The 19196-nt window shown below is 34.5% G+C and overlaps 2 protein-coding genes across 5 annotated transcripts in view; both read right to left on the bottom strand.

The window, feature by feature from the left end:
• Window positions 1-6282, bottom strand: part of LOC110829932 (putative rRNA-processing protein EBP2 homolog) — a 146406-nt gene extending 140124 nt beyond the window's left edge. For both annotated transcript variants that reach the window (XR_015534848.1, XM_022064162.2), the window contains exons 1-5: window positions 6116-6282; window positions 4595-4681; window positions 3751-3858; window positions 1682-1927; window positions 1287-1546 (exon numbers count right to left, since the gene is read on the bottom strand). Coding sequence is in view for 1 of the 2 variants with exons in the window: in XM_022064162.2 (XP_021919854.2) it covers window positions 1287-1546; window positions 1682-1927; window positions 3751-3858; window positions 4595-4681; window positions 6116-6169 (755 nt within the window). In the remaining variant the exon portion in view is untranslated. The remainder of the gene's footprint in view (window positions 1-1286; window positions 1547-1681; window positions 1928-3750; window positions 3859-4594; window positions 4682-6115) is intronic.
• A 2189-nt stretch (window positions 6283-8471) lies between these two features.
• The window catches only part of LOC110829941 (very long chain fatty acid elongase AAEL008004), a 124843-nt gene continuing 114118 nt past the window's right edge, over window positions 8472-19196 (bottom strand). For all 3 annotated transcript variants that reach the window (XM_022064184.2, XM_022064185.2, XM_022064183.2), the window contains exon 9: window positions 8472-18437. In XM_022064184.2, coding sequence (XP_021919876.1) covers window positions 18219-18437 — 219 coding nt within the window. In that variant the 3' untranslated portion in view covers window positions 8472-18218. The remainder of the gene's footprint in view (window positions 18438-19196) is intronic.

Below are 19196 nucleotides of genomic sequence, written 5' to 3'. Positions count from 1 at the left end.
AGGTAAATGTGACTGTTTTGAAACATTAAGTATCTAGACTCAAAAGTAACACATAATAATCAGGTTCTTGAAGAAACTCAGACAAGAACAGAATCTAAAAATGATTCTTGTTTTTCAGTTCCCCATCTCACTCACTTTACAAAACACTGAACACCAGGATATTACAAATATTTTTTCTATTTGTACTCATAGGGGCATGAAATGTGGTTTCTTATTAGAGAAAAACAAATTACAAAGGCTTGAAATGAAAGTGCTCAGGAGAATATGTGGATGTAACAATATTTAAGTTGGCTATTTAGAATATTATATAATAATAAACTTTGAAATGCCACCTAGGTCACCTAGTATTGTTACAAGAGTGATATCTAGACACCTAAAATGGGTACATGAATACATCTGTATAACAGTTTACACAGAAGACTTTGAAGCAGTGGTGCAACCTGAACAAAAACAGAAAAATGTAAATGTGGAATGTCATATGTTTTATTTAATTTTTAAATGTTGTAATTGTGAATGTGAATCACAGCTTTTATAGTGTTTTAACCAGATGACAAAAACCAAAAGTGACTGTTAGTAACTTATGATATAATATGTAATAACTCAGAAATGTCTAAAGGCATTGTTTGGCATAATTAAGAATCATGTAGTATATACTGAACTGATAATGGTGAACATGTAGCTAAAATGTTAACCAATAACAGAAGTAGCGGTCTGTTCATTCTACTTAAATGTAATTCTTAATACACAGTATCCCAACTCACACAAACCAAAATTTCAAAAACAAATATTTTGTAAATGTGATTGGAAAACTTCAATTTCCATGCCCAATAGTAATACTGGACTCCTGTGACCCCAATAACTCAGTGGTTGGTGCAGTTTCTTCTTAGCCAATTCTTTGTGCAACAAACATTATATTACTTTCAACAGTGCAGCGTGCATTTACTGTTCAACACCATTTTAATGGAGTTGGTCTACAAGAACAATCCACAAATATCAGAGCAACTAAAAACCAAAAATGGGACGAAGACTGGAAAAAAATCGATGGTATCATTATTCATAAAGTTTCTAGGAACATACTGAAATGGGTTCAGTTATATCATCAACAGTTTGGAGAACATTTTAAACATGTTGTAATTATGTAATTACAACCTTAATATGCAAGTATAGCTTAATACTGGTATATAGTAAATATAACATTCAACCTTGGGTTGCATGACTTTTAGCACACAAAGTATTTGACAGAACACTCCAGAACAGACATTACTAAAAATATAAATTATCTTTACTTTTTATTTACAGGCCCCTTCCTATTTCCTTGAGAAGCTGATGGTTTCTGCTTTTTCTTTTTCTCCTCCAAGAAGTCCAGATCTGTACGCAGTCCTTTTCTGTACTTCTTCACTTCTTCCAACAGTTGCCTTTTTTCACTAGCTTGGCGGACCTTAGCCTCTTTCTGAACCTGCTTTCCAACCTTACGGAGCTGACGCAGTTGACGTACACGTTCACTGCGTTCTTGTGCATGCTGTTTCTTCATCATAACATCTCGTACCTAAAAGAAACAGACTATTAGAATGATATTTTGTTTTCATAACAAATAAACATGCACAATGCATCACTTTCTTTCATATACAACTGAAATTAACCTTTAAAACACTGCTGGTGATATAAAAATATATTCACTCACCTTCTGCATGTGTTGATCTGACTTTGCCATTTCAGCAAAGTAATCATCTGGACGTTTAGTCTTCACACCCAGTTCTTTAAGTTTGGGAATAGCAATGAGAACAGCTGCCTGCGCTTGGCGATGGAACATCGTTTCCCGACGGAAATCATTTAGAGCTAGATCGTCTGTTTTGACACTCTGCAACTTCTGACCCTTTCCTTTAACTTTCATAAACTTCGCTTCATGCCGCAGCTCTTCTTCTTGTAACTTGTGAACACATGAAATAAGTATATAAGGACAAGAAACAAACACTTGTACTCAACTCAAAGCTGTATTTCCCCATCAAATTGCTACCTTATAAAGTGTAACAATAGTCTCAGATGCCTCAGTATTGACCTAGACAAAACCACACTACAGGATAACATCTTTAACTAGAAATTAAATATAAAATTAAATCCGTGACGTAACAGCTCCAGAGAGCCAAAGCCGACTAGCATGACTGCTGGCCTCACGTTCACATGCCTAAGCAGAGGTGAACAATCATCCAACCACATATAGGGTGACATGTGGTCAGCATGACGAACCCCCAGCCATTGCTAATTTCCTGACCAGATTACGCTACTCATTGTAGCTCCCCAATTTCCACACGATGCTGGGTTGGCAACGGTCCCATACACCAGTCGAAAGCTCATGAGAAAATGTCTTCTCTCCCGAGACTCGAACCAGCGCGCATTCCGTATCGCCGGTCCGAAGCATGATGCCTCAGACGGCGCAGGACTTAACTAGAAATTACAGTTTTATTTTGGTGTTAGCAAGAATTCTACATGGAGGATATATGGCACCAGACATGGAATGGCCTTTCCACTATACACAACATCCATCAATTGTAAGTCAGCAGCAGTGATAAGAGTAACTGTATTAAACTGCCTTGCAGTATTCATGTGTGACTAAGTGTTATACAAAATTCCCTCTGTATTGGACATGGATAAAGTTTACACCACAGCAGGGGCCAGCAACCTGTAGCCTGCATACCACATGTGGCTCTTGCAACCTTCTTACATGGCCAGTTATATGATTTGGGAAATAACCAATGCAAGGGAAACATTTTGTGTCACTGAGGAACACCAATATAAATGTACATTACACTATTATATATTAAAGTACATTATTTAAGCATAAAGGCAAAACAACTGAAAAAAATTAATGACACAGGTTTTATAAGTGTAGACCTATAACGTGAAAATTGTGTTATGGCACAAAGGTACATTGTTCCACTGTTCAAACCACGTAAGATTGAACAAAATAATATGAAAATTACTGTGGTATTAATAACTGAACTTTTATAAAATTAACAATGACTTGAAATCAAAACTATCTGAAAGGTAACACATATCTTTATAGTAAACTCAGATTTAGTGTAGCCTCCAATGGCATAATGTCAATATAAAATTTAATAAAAATCCATCCAGTGGTTTTCAATTTTAATCAGATGGGCAGCCAGACAGACACAGTTGTGTATTTATTTTGTGCACACCGAGTAAAGAATACCTAGTAAGGGGCAACACAAACAAATAACGGGACCTGGGCTTTCTAAAATGTTACAGCATGAAGAACTATAATAAGAATAGTGTTCAGTCTTACAGGCTTTACTTCTCATACTGAATATTTAGTTTCATTTGGGCAAATTATGTAATACAAATTTAATCTAATTTTAGTCTGTGTTAACTAAACATAACACTGCTGTCTAGTATTCTCACATCTAGTACACTTCAAAAGACTGTAAACAACATACGATGTTTTGAAATTCATATAAATAAATGGGAGCTTAGAAGCAAAATATGATAAATATCTCTGACAGTGTGTAACTGCATTAAAATTGAAAGTTCAAGTGAAATTAAGTTGGATTTTGAGTAAAACTGTCACAGTTACAGGCATTCTAATTGCAACATGCATTCAGTTCCCCATGTCAAATACTGTAACTTTTATAATATACAACAATATAAATTTCCTACCGGCAATGACTGCACATCGTACTATGGTACGACACATCATAGGATATAATTCTCAAGTTCAAAATTAATATGGCTTACCTTCAGCGCAAGTTCGGGTGCAAGGGGTGCCTGACCATTTACCAGATCCAAACATTCAATCCAGTCAAGCTTCAATTTTATGTCTGACAACTTCCTTTTAAGTTCAGCCTATAAACCAGGAAAACAACATGAATTAGGTATGTAGTGATATAAGCTTCATAGGACAACTTTCGCATATATATATATATATAAGGACCACTCATAATGAGGCATGTGCTTATGCACGCACATATTTTCCATTGTGATTCATAACTGTCCCACTAAACTATACACAATATCAGATTTGTCCTCCTGTAGTTGCTAAGATTCCACATGCAATGCCCCAGTAGTAAATAACATAAAATATTTGTGATAACACAGCCCTTCGTTTTTTAAATCTGATAATGGAAGTTGCAGTTCACTAACTTTCATGTGTTACCCAAGTGGTAGAAGTACAAAGAGGTATAAAAAAAATTGGGTGTTTTAGGCAATTTCATTACTTTAGTATAGTCGATTCAAAAAAAGGATAAAAGATGGATGCTTTCTGTATTTCACAATAATTATGTACAAACCCTCCTAAATGTCTGAAAATGTTCACCCTCCTTTTAACACTATTCAAGCCTTCTAACAAACTCTTCATACAGAATATGAAACTGAATACTTGTTGTCATTCCTCACAAAAACTATCCCTTACATCATAAGATTTATCGTTCTTTGTAGTACGTGTACATTCAAATAATATCACAGCACCCACCCCTTGATATAATACATGATATTCTCATTAATAAACTGTTCCATACTTCTATAACAGCTGTAGATCTCAATTTTTCCAGTCACCAAGTGATGATTAGCATTCCTTACTTACCACATCATTTTTATAGTGTTTCCTCTGCTCAGTGGACACTATATTCAACCCTGGTTTCACTAGTCCCTTTGCAAATGCTTCTTGCAACTGTAAAAAAATAAATGTACTTCACAGAACTTTTTAATCATTCTCAAAATGTAACAATATTATTCGAAATAACCTTCATCATCAAAGTGCCAGATCCATTTAATATTATAGTCCTTAGTTTGTTCCCTCATGCTGTCAACACACTGTATAAAAATAAAGATGAGAACACGACTTTTAGTCGTGGCTTCTCTATATCTTTTGCCATGTATGACCTTACTAGTTATACAGTGTGTTAAATGCACACAAAATTGTCAAAAGCTGGTTGGTTCTTGGCCTTGAAATCAAACAGAAATGGTTCTTTGTGACTGTCAATACTGTAACAATCAAAACCTAAACTCATACCAACTTGACAGGCAGTAACACTATATGGACCTATATCTTCATCACTGTAAGAACCTCAAATCTCACTCCAAGTTAACCAATATTTAGGTAGTGGCACTTTTTCTACACCAGCTGCAGTATTTATTCTTGGTGAAGAACTCATTCAACTGAACTATAAGTAACAAAAACAAATCTACAAAGTTAAATGAACCAATGAATTGAACCATTCAATCTGCTATATAGGACAAGAGTAAATGTACAGGTGCACAGCAGTAAGTGACAGCAGTTCTGATCAATTCCCAAGCAGCATCCAGTTCACTCCATCAATTCCTGCCTCCCTAAGGTCCATCTTAATGTTTTCCTCCCACCTACACCTGGACCTTCCCAGCGGTCACCTCCCTTCAGGTCTTATAAACACCTCTCCCCTCCACCATGGATACAGCATGTTCCGACCACCTCATCCTCCTTGATTTAACCACCCTAACAACATCAAGTGGGGAGTACAGGCCGTAAAGCTCATCTTATGCAATTTTCTCCTCCCTTTTAGGTCCAAATATCCTCCTCAACACTATTCTCAAAGATCCTAAATCTATGTTCCTCCCTCAAAGTGAGAATGTAGCGTAGATATAACAACCGTAAACAACATCTGAGTTGCCTGGAAAACATGTTTTTACTCATGTATGAGGTGAAGGTGATTTTACTCCTTGCTCAAACAGCATCTTAGTTTTGTGTAAACTGTGTGAACTCCGATTCTAAATATTACAGATTATCACATATTTGTAGGATTTGAGGTTTTCACAGCGGTGAGTCTGAAGATAGCTGTTTTCTGGGTTCTTGAACAGTGTAGTCTGGTAGAAGTTTACCACATATTTGTATTCAACAGGCATGAGTTTAAAATCTTTACTTAGACATTAACCTAAAAAAATCTATCGTGATTTTCTGCGGCTATACACTCAAAAGCTGATTACATATATCCCATTAGTATCCTTCTCAACTGCCTCATTCGACGTTCTACAACCTATGCGCCTGTAATGCAGGCTTTCTAGGCAAATATAATTTACATAACACAATCTATACAGACCTCATCACAAAAAAATTAATTTTCTATTTTACCTCCAGATCAGAGTCGCTTTCTACATCTTCAATATTTGATTCACTATCAGACATTTCTGCAACGTCTTCCTAAAACAGACACACGTGCTCCTGCCCACACACGTTCCTTCCTTTGTCACAGAGTACCTACTTACACTTCAAAGACTGTAGGAGACTCCACTGCAATTCTGGAGTATAAAGTTTGCCACTACAGAGCACAGAAACTTTCAACATGGTCCGTTGGTGTAAGGCCATAATGTAGGTTGTTCCTTTTTAACAGGTTGCCACGTTGGCAGTATTGTATTGCGTTTTGAATACCAACAGTTTATGAATATAAGTGATAGGTTGAAAGATGCTTAATTTAAAAGACACATGAGATCTCAATGAATATGCTATTTCATTAATATCTTTGCTCAGCTTTATTGACAAATTAGAACGTGTTTTATTCTATTAAAGGATCGAAAAAGTCAAGTTCGCATTGTTTTTATACATACATTTTAAAAACAAACAGGTTTGTGGTAACTTCATCTAAACACTGATTTCGGCCTTACTTTGGAACTGTGTGCATCTCCGACACAAGGGGATTGTGGAACCTCATATACTACTGAATTAAACATGTTAGAATACTGTTATACATTTTTATGGGTTAAAATATTAAAATTGTCTTCATTAGAATAAATTGTGGTCATCTAAATTCAGATAACTGACTTAATATAAAGCTCCTAGAACACACTGCACAGCGTTATTCTACTGCTGACAGCTATTACACTGCAGACGGGTGTAAGTTATTTTTCCTCATATTTAATTAAATATGCACTGTTTGTTTGAATAATAAAGGTCTTAGGTTATGTTTTGTTAATAGGGCTATGGGATGACAAATTCATATAAACACAGTTTATATTGGTCCAATACGGACCAAAATTAATTTTGCTAAAGAATTGTTAGTTAAGATCCCTGCATTACAAAATGTAGCCATTAGCTTGAACACACATTGAATTTTCAGCATCATGCAGATTTCAATTATTTTGTATTATCAAGCAAACTATAATGTTGGTAGCTTTACTTTGTAGGATATAATGAGAAATCTTCCCTGTGTCAAGAATAAAATTTGTTTTCCCTTTAAGACCCAAAAAACTGTTTACCCCTTGAGTTAACCAACAAAGTCACTGAAATAATTTCCTTACATGCAATTAAATGTCATCAACATTAAACAAATTTGTACATTACAGAACAACACAATTTATTTATTTGATTTAATGACTTTCAATAGCTCAGAGCATTGACTGATAGCACAGTTAGTGACTAATGAATTGGAAAGGATGTGGAAGGGTGGTATGATTTGTGGTACTATCCTAACATTTGCCTGGATTATTGAGGAAAGTATAAAAAACTTGTCATGATAGCCAGTCACCAGGCTAGTGTTTTAACCTGGGACCCCTCAAATACAAAGCAACATTCATTCCTCAAACAGAAATATATAAACTGAATATGTTACCTTAAAACTGAACATGCATTTTTATTCCATACTGTTTCTCATTTAATATATTTCATTAAATGAATAATTTACTCACCACTACAGTACTCCTCAGTCTCATATAAATATAAGATCATATTTGGCATATAAATTAATCATCAAATTTAGAAACTCCTTTAACATGCAATAGAAAGCTCTGTTAAGGAAAACTAACATTTTCAAAACTGGACATGTAGAGTTACACTGAACAGTTTTGCCTCCAGACATTCACAACCTCATACTCACTTCCACTAGTTTCAGTGATCAGCTCAACTCTATTTTACATTGTATTATCAATGAATTAAAAATGGTGTTAATAATAATTCAGACAAGCGCAAATGATAGTACCACATACAGTAGCCATCTTGTACGTCAACAGCAGAAAAGAATCTGGAAAAAAATGTTAAGCATTCATTAATATTCACAAACTATCCATGAACCGTACAAAAATTGAGAATACACTTCTTACTCATAACAGATATTGTTCAGCAGCAAAAATAGCTTAATCTTAAATAACAAACAAAATACTGAATACAGAAATAAAATGGTACAAATATGCTGACTATACCAGGCATGTCAAACTGAAAACCTGCGAAATGCATGCAGATTTCTTTTATGTTTTATGTGACCCATCTGACTTAAGCCCCAAATGTCCCAATTTTAATACACTAAGTTTCAAATGAATGTCAATTAGCTACCTGTGTACTGCTGGTTTATAGTTAAATCAAGTGGAAATGTGTTCCAATGAAATTAAATTGTGTGTACTTGTGGGAAAACAGAGGAAATAAAAGTGTATCTTATGTTTAAGCTTGAAATTAGAAAAAGTAGGCCAAATATTTGAACCTCAAAATAATATAATTGAAATAGAAACAACTGTAAATAACATTTAATATTCTCCAAAATTCTTTCAACCCAAATCTTATATACAAAAATATCTGCTCATATATATACATACAAGTTGTTAACAGATCTCTAACCAGGGACACCAGGTAGAATATGAACTAAATTTAACAATATTCTGTATCAGAACATTCACTGTTCCAAAACTCCAGTTCAGTATTTTTGTAACCATCTTTCACCTTAAATGAAATTTAAAAAAGTTCAACAATGGTGAAGGTTTTCAAATTGGAGAAAATAATTCAAAGGATTTGCTAACATGTAATAATGCTGTCTACTGCTGAAGTAAAAAAATAACCTCAACTTATTGTAAGGAATATTATATGTAACTGTTTAATGAAGAGCTTCAGAATGTTGAAATGTGATTAGTATCATCTCATACTGCTGTGGTTTAAAAAAGCCTCATATTTCAAAGACTCCTCTTCAAATACCAGAGTTTGCCAAGGAGGCTTTGATGCTGTATTTATTAAAAATATATGAAACAGTAAATGTTTGCATGGTTCCAGATCTTCTATTGAGAATGTATAAAGTTTTAATGTTGCAGATTAATTCTGAGGTATTTAAAATTAATTTAAACCCTAATATTATACAAAGAAGTAGTGTATTTCTGTCAATGAATGATTAAACCTACAAGTATAATATAATACAGCAGCACTCTCTAAGCCATGTTATATTCAATTGTCATAGAGTTTGCTTATAATGAATGAAAGAGAGTTCACTCTTACTTACAAAATTTGTACATCTATTCAGATGACAGACAAAAGTTTTTGCATCAGTCTAACATAATTAAAAATAACTCATTATATAATCAAGTAATACAGGATGAGATAAACACCAACAAATTCTCTCTTTCAAGAATTTGTTCTTCACCCCTCATTATCCTTGTTAATAAAACTATGTTTGACAATTTTATGCATCGATCAGGGGTGAAGCATTCATGTTTGCCATTTTGACCACATTAGCCCAGCTAAAAACAAAAAATAAAAAGTCCTCTGTCTTATTTTCATGGTTCATTGGTACTCAAAATACTGGAACACAGGAGAACTGATCAGATAAATTGCATCATTAGCTTACAGTAAATGTAAGCCTCAACTAGCTGGCTAACAATGCCTGGTATGCTGTAGCTGGCAAATGATGCATTCTATCTGGTTTTGCTTTGTTCCAGTGTATCTGAACCATGAAAGGAAGACAAGACTTTTTAATTTTACTATTCTAAGTGTTAGTCATGCTAACACTAACACTCCACCCCTGGCAACATTAAAGCTTACAGAAACATGTACTTATGCACACTTTTGCAACAAAGACTTTTACAACTTTCTATACAAGATCTGCAGCCTTTTTGTAAGGTTATATAGACTGAAATGCATTGCAGGAGTTCATCCTACTTTTAAAAATCTAAAAGATTTTTGATTTTGGTCCCATACCATGGGTACATCAGTATATAGCATTCCAACAGACCATTTATATTTAAGGCTATATTCGTTGTAAAAAAACTGCTGATAAAATAATTTTTCCCTTTAAAGTAACTTTTATAAGTTCATTTTTTGATTTGTCCATATATGTAAAAAGTATGCATTATAAATTGTACAAAGGATTGTTACAAGAAAACAAACATCCAGCAAATTTTTCACAATATCCCTCTATACATGAGCTGTTAATATAAAGGTTCCTACACTCAGAGATTTCTGTTCCTATGGAAAGCCGAATGATTTCAGCAGAGCAATGTCTCTCTCCTTAAATCCTTACACTGGAGACAGATGACCATTCCTGACGATAACTGATAAGTTCCCAACAAATGGAACTTCCAAGAAAAAAAATTATTATGCATTCATAATTTTTATTTCTAAGCAAAATTAAATAGAAATCTAACTACTAAATCAACTTGCCAAGTTACATTGTACCACTGGTTTTCGTTCGAAGACTACTGTTTTATTATTCAACAAAATTTGGCTTTTTTTTCGTATCCAGTACACACCATTCAGCATGGTGTGCATTGGTGGTTAGCAGGATTCACGACCCATTAGTACATGGGTTCAGTCGGGACTGTGACATTTAATGCTCCTGCTGTGACCCCCTTTTTGCGAGATGATGATGAAAGTGGAGTAATTGTTGGGATAACACGGATAAACCGGGGAAACCCCGGATTAAAACTCTGTGATGCCTGGACCACAGCCTTGCCCAACACAAGTTGTAAATCTGAGCACCGCCGGGATTCAAAACCGGGACCCCAGTATTACAAGCCCAGCGTTCTAACCGCTAGACCATGGTAATTTGGCTGTAATCCAACTAAAAGATGGAAGGCATAAAGACCACTTATACCTCTACACACAGCTCATATGAAGGTCATTTGGTGATACACTGAAATCTCTGAATAAAAACCTTCAGATTTAGCAACACAGGGATATAGTGAAGTGCTGTAAATCACATGAAATAAATAAGCAGTTTTCTTTTAGAAGAAGGAATGTTTGTATGATTTACATGATGTGTATGAACAAACATCTGGAATAATTAAAATGTAAAATGTATCATATCTTATACATAAATAGGAGCAGATAAGAACACAGAGACCATGTTTAAGTGTGGTACATTGCCACTGGCCTTTCTATTCTATAATGAAATAACACACACTTATAAATACCATAATGTAACTCAGAATTGGATTGGCTCTGAAACACGAGGAAATTTCTTTGTATATTTCATTGACATCATCCCTAAACTTCAGATGCTATGATAAGATTATTTTTTCAATTGTTTTTATTCTATCCATGACAGTAAGGTTTGTTAAGAAGGTAAAGCTCTACACATTCTTATACTCTGTACTAGATGGAGGAGCAGTAACAGAATTCATATCACCCATTGGATGGGTGTTAGAATTGAATCTAGACAAGGCAGTGAAAAAAAAAAATTCAGTGCCTGCCTTGACAGCAACTGATGACCAGCTATCCACACTGTATCCCATCATTCCACTGAGTTCTTGTGACTCAAACTGCACGTTTTAATTGAGTACTGCCGATAGTAGGATTACCAGGTTTCTGGACTTTAACCATTGTCTAGCATTCCAAACAGAACAAAACATTCTGGAAAGTGGATCTGTTTCTTTCCTTAAGTTATCAGTGTCTACCAGAACAATGATTGAGGTTAGCGTTTTCTAACAGACCATCCTTTTTACCTGAGGACTGAAACAGATCCATTTTCCAAAATGATGTGTTCAATTTCTAAAAGTAGATGGAGAAAATCCAGAAATTCATTAATAATAATCATAATATATCATTACCAGAACCGTTTCGAATTGATACTGCCAACATGTTGAATATGCTGACCGTAAAACTTAAAAACTTGTTTGTAAGAAATGTCTATAATGACAAGTATGAAAATTAAATACTTGCAAGGAATGTTTAGAGGAAGTTCTTTGGCTCTAAGACCTTCCTGGTTTGAACCCTCTAACCCAACCTGATTCTGGTTACATCCAGGATTACAAATTTAATTTTTCATCATGATGAATTGCAAGATCATACAAATATTTCCACTTTTATACCAGAATTCAACTATATTTATACAGTGTTCAAGAAGAATAAACATAAGCAGCAATAAACTATTCAGATCAATTCCATATGTATCATCAGGCATAACATTAAAGTCTAGGTACTGCATTCATATCTTTATAAGAAATATTTCTCCCTTCTGTGCAAGTACAAAATAGCATACAAATGTATTAGCAGCATTCACTGTTTTATATTAAGATTGACAACAGTACACTGAAGTTCACTTTTCCAAGAACAGTAACATTTCAGAACCCAGATCAAGTAATGTAACATCCTATTCATCCATTAAGATGAGCATAGCCAACTCAGAATGTAAGTTTCAATAATAGCTTTCACTTAACACTGTTTAACCCATTAATTCTTCTTCTATTTCCGGTTTAACAATGTTTATACATTTTCCGGTACCCTTTTACGGGTCCCAACTTTCCGTTGGCTTGATCTATGGACATTCGGTAGGACTCCTTGGACGAGGGATTGGCCCGTCGCAAGGCCACCCATTAATTTATTTATATATATATATATTTAAAAACTCTGCCTCTGTAAGAATTGGAACCATATTTATATAAAACAGGAATATTAGAATATGCACTATTAGGAGGCAGGTGAAAACTATGAATATGTAATATTTATTGACCCGGTGACAAATATTTTTCCACCAATTTATGTTAAAAATGAAGTAAAGTGTTTTCTTATTGTCTGAAATAACTCTACCGATCTGTAAGGAAAAACTTATTAAAAGCCAGGCGTACATGTGAGAATATAAATATTTAGTTAATAGAGTCACACAAACTTTGCTCAGAGTTAATCTGTTTCCAGTGAATGTTACACTTTTGGCCAAAAAATATTCTTACATCTAAAGTCAACTAATCAACCTACATGATCCACCACATAAGTTTGTTATAGAGATTACTCAAGATTATGCCCACAAAACTTCATAAGGTGTGGTGAGTGAATAGACAGCAAGAGCTAAGAGTATTACTTTGGCATTAGACTCAATTTAAGTTCCAATAGTAAGCAATATTCTTTGCAGTAATGCATTATTTTGATGAAAGATGCGCTATGGAAGCATCAGTGCTACAGAGTAATTTATACACAGACCCCAGTGTCAACCAAAATAATTTTGTCAATGTTGTCTTCTGGGCGGTAACAATGGTCTTGCACAATCCATAAGACCAACACTTTCACTGCCTTGAGAGCCACAAATCTTAAAATTATTTGTATCTTGCCAAAAACATGTTATTCTCAGAATGGTAATAATCCCCCAGCATCCTAACAATTTTTTTCAAATGATAAATCTCTTTCATATAAGAACAGGGAATTTAAATCCCTGTATTACAGGGCTGCCAGCCAGACTAACTCTGGGGATAACAGTATAGCTGTATGCCAGTATGACACTCAGCCATAATGACAGAGAAAAATTGACTCTATAATTCATTTAGAGAAACAAATGTATTATACTATAAGCTGTCACATTTAAAGTTATTGTAATGAAGTACTACTGCAAAATAAAACTAAGATTTAGCATGACTGATAAAGTGAGATGTTGCATAGCTATGTCATCTTCAGAAATATTTTCGCCTTATAAAATGCTACTTTTTTAATGAACAAACATTTTTTCTCAAACACGTTACAAATTGGACAAAGGATGTGTGTATAATGACAAGACAATTAGCCTTTATCATATCTGCACCATGGTTTGTGTGTAATCCAGAATACCATGTGTCACCTTAGCATACCGTTGAACTCTTTGCTGCATTCTCAAGATTTGTATTACACTTATATACATAATAAAGAGACACTTATTACTTTTTTACTGAATATTCGTTCCAGATGCTGCGAATTGTTTGTACAGCTTACATGTATACTTCCTGCACTGCATTCATAAAACTGATAGTCCTTAATTAATGTTAGCCAGCACAGTTATTAAATTACTGCATTCAGCACAAGGCATCGATACATATCCAGTACCTCAGTTTCAAGCTGAAATAAAGTATGTTTTATATTTCTGAGTATTTATTTGCATAAATTATCACTGATTTATTAACAGTGCATACATATCTGCCTGTAGGAAAAAGAATTCACACATGTGAAGCAAATGGTACAATAATATAAGCCACACATTGTTGCATTTATCAGAATTGAAAATAAACATATTATTTTAAATGGAGGGAGAGAAAAAAGACTTATAAAGCACAACCTTCAGAAAAATTTGAAGCATTTGACTGTTAAATGTACTATGAAGGATATCACAGAATGAAAATAGGACCTATCAGTATACAGTACTCCTTTCAACAGTTGTACAAAAGAATCACAAGTACGGTTGACAAAATCAGAATCGCCAATAACACGCTGAAACATAGTTTCACCAGTTAACCAATGAAAAATGTTACCATTTCAAGTGAATCATTTTATTTACCAAAATGTTTCTTAACTGCAAACTACTTTTATCAGACAGAATTATACGTCTATAAGGCTACTTGCATACATATATAAATATGCTTACACTTTGCATGGCTTGGAGCCATCACATGTTTCAAGTCATGAATAGAAATACTTCATTCAATAAAATCTTCCTAGGCAACAAGCCATGGCAGTTGTGGACATTATGGAGACTGTCTTTGCCTCCATCATCAGGGAAATGATATGAAGTTTGACTGCTGAAGATGTTTATATATGTGGTCAAAGTTCCCCATGTGGCCATTGGCTAATTGGGAATAGCAGACAAATTTGACTCAAGATTCACCTGAACTTCAGGTTGAGCTGTTATTCCCCATTAAACAATGGCTGTACAGGGGGAATCTTCAACCACATATATAATCATCAGGAATCAACCGTCACATCATTTCCCTAATGGTGGAAGAAGTGAAAGTCTGAAACATTGGGCTTTTGTCCACAACTGACATGACTTGTTACCCGAGAAGATTTTATTGAGTTCAGTTGCCGTGAACACTTGAAGCCTTATAAAAATACAGCACTCTGTAATGTGCCGAAGTTCAAATGAATATTCTGAAGGGCTTTCATTTCATACAATAAACATCACAAATTTTAAATGAAAAGAAGGTAATTTATAATGGAACCTAACATGGCTGAAATAGATTATGGGTCTGAAGAAATGTACCTGGAAAAATAAATAAAAAAGAAATATCTAACATCATAAGACTGGAAAGCATATTTTAAATAGGCAACAGTATCAAGTACTAACTTATGAATCTGACTAACATCTGTAATAACAATTTCACAATTAAAAAGGATACTTTCAAATTACAAAACACTGGCATATTAAACCTGCTACACTTATTATATTTACATGTATTTACAATATCCATATCCAACAGATCCAAGTCAGAGTCTTTAATTATAATTTAGTTATGTTAACAATCCTAACTTCATATTTATGGAGAATATGACTTGTAGTCTTAACAGCAAACGTGTAGCTTGTAGCTGTCTATTTAATCCTCATGTTGAGGAATGTAACAGTTATGATTATCTTCCACTGCCCTCCCCCCAAAGGTGGCTGTTGAATGCCTCACAATTTTTTATGTTGTGCAGTCCTACACAACAGCCATTTTACTCTCTTCACTTGTACTTGAAAACATAAGTCTTTATTTTTATTTTTTATTACAGCAGGTGTTAAAACTAGTAACCTCCTCCTTGGGCCAGTAAATGCTACTGTGGGGACTCTCTCATTAGTTGCATCATCCCAGCCCTTATTCCGTACCTTCCAATTCTGAAAATGACTATTCTATCACAATGTTTTCACAAAGGTTGTATACAATCAAACCAGCAACTGAAAGTTGGTTAATGTGCAGCATACATTGTGACAGTAATCTGTTTCCATACCAGGTGCTTCACAGAAGACCAAGGCCAGAGATGTTCATATACTTTAGGGCTGCATTACATAAAAAAATCACAAGGCACTGAATGTTCTGCTTTTAAACTCTTAAATTTTAAAATCTACTATCTTAAATTGACTTGATGTTAAAAATCCTAGAAATCTTCTCTAGAATAATTCATAGACAATTGATTTAAAAATAGTAATTACTTGTCCTGTGATTGAGTTTTTCATCTGATTTATTCTAATTTGACTAATCATTATTGTTACAATATAACATACAAAGAAGGCAGTGTACTACAAATAAAAATTCTGACTGGACAAATGAGGACATTGCACTCAGCTTTATTAAATCAGAAGAATAAATGCAGTTTCATATTCAATGTGTTATTGAGGAAAAGCACAATGTTGGTTTTCTTAGCGTTTCATATCAAAATGAGTAATGAAGTACTCTGTGAACTTCTCTTCTGCTCTCACAATATTATCATGTGTGTGAACACTTCATAATATAAACATGTAAAAATTGTTCATTTAAATATATTACTAGTACGTTTAAATTAAAATGACTGCTTACTGCCCTGCATTCAGTTTTCTATGTAGAAGGTAACAGGTCATAATATGTAAGATTTGAGGTTTTCACAGCGGTGAGTATGAAGATTTCTGTCTTCTGGGTTTATAGATGTTTACCCTAATGACGGAGGCAGTATGACCTCTGAAACGTTGGTTAACATCGACCAGACTACACAGCGCAACAACCCAGAAGACAAATCTTCAGATCATAATATGCTGAAAACATAAATTTTGAGAGAATACACCAGTTTGTATTCAATATACTGTCATAAATTGCATTCTCATGAAGTTTAATGTGAAAGAAGTATCAAAAAAAGGAAGTTCTAATATTTATGGAACTTGGCTGAAATATGTATCTTACTTCTCTCGCATATAAACATTATGAAGGAAGATAAGACTTGGCCATATGTCACAATGATACCCAGAATTTCCCTGAACCACACAAATCATTGAAAAGAAAAATACAATGTTGCTCTAGTAATTCATACAGGTTTCAGCTCTGGAAAAACTAATCATGGTCAGTTCTGTACGTGGCAAAACAAATGTCTTGCTTTTTTTATATACCAACACCACAATATATATGGTTTTAACAGGATTATCATAAAAGTCCACTGTTGAAGACAGGTGTATTATGAAGAATATGATAATCAAAGTTTCCGTTTCTTATTTCTAATACACGCTGAGTTACTCTTATAATGTCCCTGCAGAAGAAGAAATGTTTATGGATCTTACTGTCTGAATGTAATCCATTACTACTGACAAAATTTCATCCACTTGTTACCGAAAGTGTAACTACATTTTCTAGAATTAAAAAAATACTTGTCCAGTTTCAGACATTTTTTATAGAACACCTGATCTTAAATACCCTAGCAAATGTCGTCGTCGTCATCATCATCATCATCCAATGGCTCTACAGCCTATATCGGGCCTTGGCCTACTCAATTTTCTGCCTCCATGAAGATCTATTATTTGCGGCCATTTTCCAATTTCGACATTGGATCAGAAGGCAGCATCCCGTCTCACAGCATCTTCCCTTCTTCCTTTAGGTTTTCCCACCGTTCTTGTCCCTTCATACTTAGCATTTAGGACTTTCTTAGGGGTTCTTGTGCCATCCATCCTTTGAATATTCCCCGCCCATTGCAGTCTTTTTAATTTAATGCACGTTACACCCTAGCAAATGTAGTTACTGTAATTTAGACATGTACCTTACTAAGTGTACATGTAGGTACAGGAACAAAAATTAACGCATCAGCTGAATGTAACCAGAAAGGGAATGTGAATGGTCTAAATGGGCCATCTATGCCACTGAAGTGTGTGTCTGAATGAAATTCCTGAATTTATATCAGGCTGAGAACATCTGCTAGGGATATTTCAGCCTGGTATGATAAGGATTAATGAATTGACATGCTTTTATGCTGTTTACCGTGTAATTACAAATTAAAACTCACGGTAGCCAAACAAATGGATGAAAAGTCTTCATGGTTGCCATTCAGTTTAAAAAAATAAGTTCCTAGTCAAGCTTCAGCAGATTCAGAACCGTTCCAGTTCTTAAGAGCTTGTTTCCACTTGCATCACAACACTTTTCTTGTTATTATTACAAACATCACGGTTTCTTTATTGAGGTTTCTGCATTGTTGATTTCTGGGTATTCCCATAGAAAATTAATATATTTACCGAAGTTACCTCCATGAAAATCCTGTGTTTGTGTATATTTTTCTTAACCTGGATGAGTTTGTTTTTAATCTAACCCTGTTGAAATAAATCGTGCCGCTATTTATTTTTATGTAGCATTGAAGAAGTGCGATGTGTGACGTCAGAATTACTGTTCCTGTCACTTTTTGTAGCTGCAGTGGCCATGTAACCATTATTCACTCCATTTGAATAACAGTTGGAATATGCTTTAGAATATTCACTACTGTAATCTGATGCCAACTTGTGGTTTGTAACACCATTGCCATTGCTGTCTGTCATCTTGTCTTCCACTAGAGGCTAGAATAAAAATAATCGTATGTTAGAAAGGTTACACTGCATATTTGTATTTGAATACTAACTGCCCCAATATTGTCAGGGTGATTAAGTCAAGAAGAAGAGATGGGCGGGGCATGTAGCACACGTGGATGGGACAAGAGGTGTGCACCAGGTATTGGTTGGGAAGCCTGAGGGGGAGAGACCTAGACGTAGATGGGAGGACAATGTCAAGCGGTATCTATGGGAGATAAGAGTTGAAGGAGACTGGATTTTGTTGGCCCAGGACAGGGTCCGGTGGAGGGCTTTGGTTAATTCGGTGATGAACCTTCGGGTTCGGTAAGCCATCTAGTTAGTTAGTTATACTAACTGCAGTAATCTTCTTGAAAGTGTGAGTAACAAAAGATTAATCATCAGCTTACTTTGTTTTTAGAAGAAAAAACACATTCAATTGTAACCAGAAGCTGGGACTTAAAGAAAGAAAATACATAATTTTGTTGTTAACTAGACATGGCACAAACTACATGCAATTAATCACACAATAATTCAACTGCTAAATTTTTTCACTAGTTGTTGTGCTACTCATAATAAATTATAAGCAATTAAATAATTTGTTTACTAGAAAACAAAAATGCTGGTTTAAGAATCAGAGTAGCAATTGTCTTGTCTTAATATTATTTGTCACATCAACATCTGCAGAAAGAAATCGCAGTTGAGTGATCGGTACACTTGCTTCGTATTCAAGAAATACCAGGTTCGATTCTTACTTTAATATTCGTGATT

Source organism: Zootermopsis nevadensis, unplaced genomic scaffold, assembly GCF_977971745.1.
Source record: "Zootermopsis nevadensis isolate Lab colony 2312 unplaced genomic scaffold, Znev_1.0 Znev_ptg000001l, whole genome shotgun sequence".
NCBI classification, from domain to species: domain Eukaryota; kingdom Metazoa; phylum Arthropoda; class Insecta; order Blattodea; family Termopsidae; genus Zootermopsis; species Zootermopsis nevadensis.
The sequence above is the reverse complement of the archived record's forward strand: the minus strand, read 5'-3'. Positions and strand labels throughout refer to the sequence as shown.